The sequence below is a fragment of the Nannospalax galili genome, unplaced genomic scaffold, assembly GCF_000622305.1.
Source record: "Nannospalax galili isolate Female #2095 unplaced genomic scaffold, S.galili_v1.0 scaffold1544, whole genome shotgun sequence".
NCBI classification, from domain to species: domain Eukaryota; kingdom Metazoa; phylum Chordata; class Mammalia; order Rodentia; family Spalacidae; genus Nannospalax; species Nannospalax galili.
The window spans coordinates 151,796-154,812 of record NW_008350569.1 but is presented as its reverse complement, the minus strand read 5'-3'; the positions used below and the strand labels follow the sequence as shown (position 1 = coordinate 154,812).

At 41.5% G+C, this 3,017-nt stretch overlaps 1 protein-coding gene across 1 annotated transcript; it reads left to right on the top strand.

Annotated features, from left to right (window-relative positions):
- The first annotated feature begins 1,529 nt into the window (after positions 1-1,529).
- LOC103745858 (olfactory receptor 10A6-like) lies at positions 1,530-2,533 on the top strand. Its single transcript, XM_008847867.2, is given in 2 exon segments — positions 1,530-2,132; positions 2,135-2,533. Coding segments are annotated over 2 exon segments (1,002 nt in total).
- The last annotated feature ends 484 nt before the right edge of the window (positions 2,534-3,017 follow it).

Here is a 3,017-nt window from a genome sequence, read left to right as displayed (position 1 = left end):
ACATGCACTGTAGCACCACAGCTCAGTTTCTGTATGCAATTGACAATGGTCAGATCAAGGTAACTGGTATTTCTAGCCCTTCAGACATTTATCATTTCTTTGTGTTGGGGACCTTTTCTTCTATAGCTGTTTTGTTGTGAGCCATAGCCATCCCAATGTCCCAATGTGCTGGTAAAGATAGTTTTATTCTATCACTTCTTTTAATAGGTCCTATAGATCCTATTTTGAAGGATACTATATGTTTTGTAATTTCACTGTCTACTGTCATATATTAAGAATGGAATACACATTTTCTTTTATTGGCCATTAAGAATTAATCCGAATATTTGGTACTGTAGGGTCTATTTAAGCTACCTTTTGGAGATTTTTTAACATCTAACATATAAGTATTGGGCTGGAGCGATGGTTCAGTGGCTAAGGGCACTTTGAGTTCTTTGAGTTGTTTGTGCTTTAGGTTCTTTGATTGTGTTTATGATTGTTCTTTTACATTCTGCGTCCTGGAGTTCCTCAGGGTGGTTCTCATTGTAGTGCACTTCTGTAAGACTAGTGGGTTTCATTGGAGACATAGTCTCTTGGTTTTTCATATTGTGTTTTTGCAATATCATTTGGGCATATGGATGTTCTTTGTTGGTTGTATGTCCGGCAAGAACGTCTATTCTGCTTTTCTGTAACTGAATTTTGGTTCTGTTTATATTGTTTATGTAACTTGGTTGTTTTTTGCTCAGGTATGAAAAATAAATTGGTGTGTGCTTCAGGTTCTTGCATGGTAGTTCTGGGTAGTTGGTGGGACAGGGTAGTAGGTAGGTCAGGGTAGTAGGAGGGCTGGGCTGTGTCAGACAGATCAGGAGCCAGTGAAATCTATGCTAGAGGGTTTAGCTAGTCTGGGTTAGGAAGCTACTCCAGTGATCTCAGGCAGAGGAATTAGAATGGGCCTGAGTCCAAGGCTACAGGGTAAGGGTGGAGTAGGTTGGAAGTATTGAGGCTGCAAAGGAATGGAATAGAGATGCAGTGGGCAGGATCTGGCTTATCAGAGTCCTAGGTGGGCCAGTCTGTTAGGCAGAGCAGGAGCCAGTGGAAGATGGGGGTAGGGAACACCTGAGGAAGGACTTAACAATATATGCTAGGGGTTTAGCTAGTCTGGGTTAGGAAGCTAGTCCAGGGATCTGATGCAGAAAAATTAGAATGGGCCTGGGTCCGAGGCTGGCAGAGCACAGCCTTAGTCCTCTTTATAGCCCCTTCCCCACTGACACCCTCTCCTAGCCCCCCACCCTCTGGTTTTCATGCATTCTGTCATTTATGTTAAGGCCTATTGAGTCAACAAACAACATAGTATACAACTTACAATAGAAAATGCGTAATATTTTATGTTTTAGGCCAGATTTCTTAGCCGGAATCCTCCATTCCTCCATTTATATTTCAAATATTCATTAATGCAAGTAGGTGGCCATTCTCCAAGTTGATAATTGTGATCTTGGTCTCATTTCATGTTTTGCTCTGGGGTCAATGCAGGCTGGAGCAATGGGACTGTGATGTCATTCTTATATAGTCTGTCTCTAAGAATGACACAGGACTCCACTACAGTAACGAGGAGGCAGAATGACAGCTCTGTGGTCGAGTTCATCCTCTTGGGCTTTTCTCACTTTCTGGAACTCCAAGCACACATGTTTAGGGCTTTCTTGGTTATTTATCTGGTGACCCTGATTGGAAATGCCATCATTATTGCTGTCATCTTCCTGGACCAGAGCCTTCACATCCCCATGTACCGGTTCCTGCAGAACTTGTCTGTGGTAGAAGGGAGCTTCAGCACAGCCATCATGCCTGAAATGTTAGTGGTCCTGACCACTGAGAAAACCACCATTTCCTTTGGGGGCTGTTTTGCACAGATGTATTTCATTCTTCTCTTTGGTGGGACGGAGTGCTTTCTCCTGGGGGCGATGGCTTATGACCGATTCACAGCAATCTGTCATCCTCTGTCCTACCAAGTGATTATGAACAAAAGGGTTTTTATGAAATTAGTGATGTCATCATGGGTATTGGGGATCATGGTGGCTACCCTGCAAACCACATGCGTGTTTAGCTTCCCTTTTTGTGGTCCTAATGAAATTAATCATATCTCTTGTGAAACCCCAGCAGTGCAGTGCTGGAGCTTGCCTGTGCAGACCTTTTCTTCTTTGAAATCTACGCCTTCGCAGGCACCATTCTGATTGTCATGGTTCCCTTCCTGTTGATCCTCCTGTCTTACATTCGCATCCTCTTTGCCATCCTGAAGATGTCATCCACCACCGGGAGACAGAAGGCCTTTTCCACATGTGCCTCTCGCCTCACATCTGTCACCCTCTTCTGTGGCACAGCCAGTATGACTTATTTACAGCCCAAATCCAGGTATTCACCTGAGACCAAGAAGCTGATGTCATTGGCTTACTCACTGCTGACCCCTCTGCTGAATCCACTTATCTACAGCTTGAGAAACAGTGAAATGAAAAGAGCTGTGATGAAATTGTGGCAAAGAAAAGTGGTTTTGCATACCATCTGAGTTGCTGAGAAGCCCTGTGATATTTGAAAAGAATTCAAAGAAACTCTATATGAATTTAGCACACAAGGGAAACAAATTAATTTCTTATTAATAGAAATGCCTGAATTCCCCATATTTGATAACATATAAGGTACTCTCTCTCTTAATATTTTAGCTTTTGCTTTTGAGAAATATTTGAGCTTTTAGAACATGTGATACAAGAGACTCTTCATCAATTTGTAAATTATTGATATCAAGGACATTGCTAAAGTATGGTCATTAAGATGATGGTTCAATAAAATCTAGTTCCATATGTTCATATGCTTGATGCTTTGATTTCTGTGTGATAGGCTCCTCAAAAGGCAGCTGATAGGATGAATGATGCTCTTCTATCTATCATCTATCTATCATCTAATTTATCATCTATAAATATCTATCTATCTATCTATCTATCTATCATCTATCTAATCTATCATCTATCTATCTAATCTAATCTATCATGTAT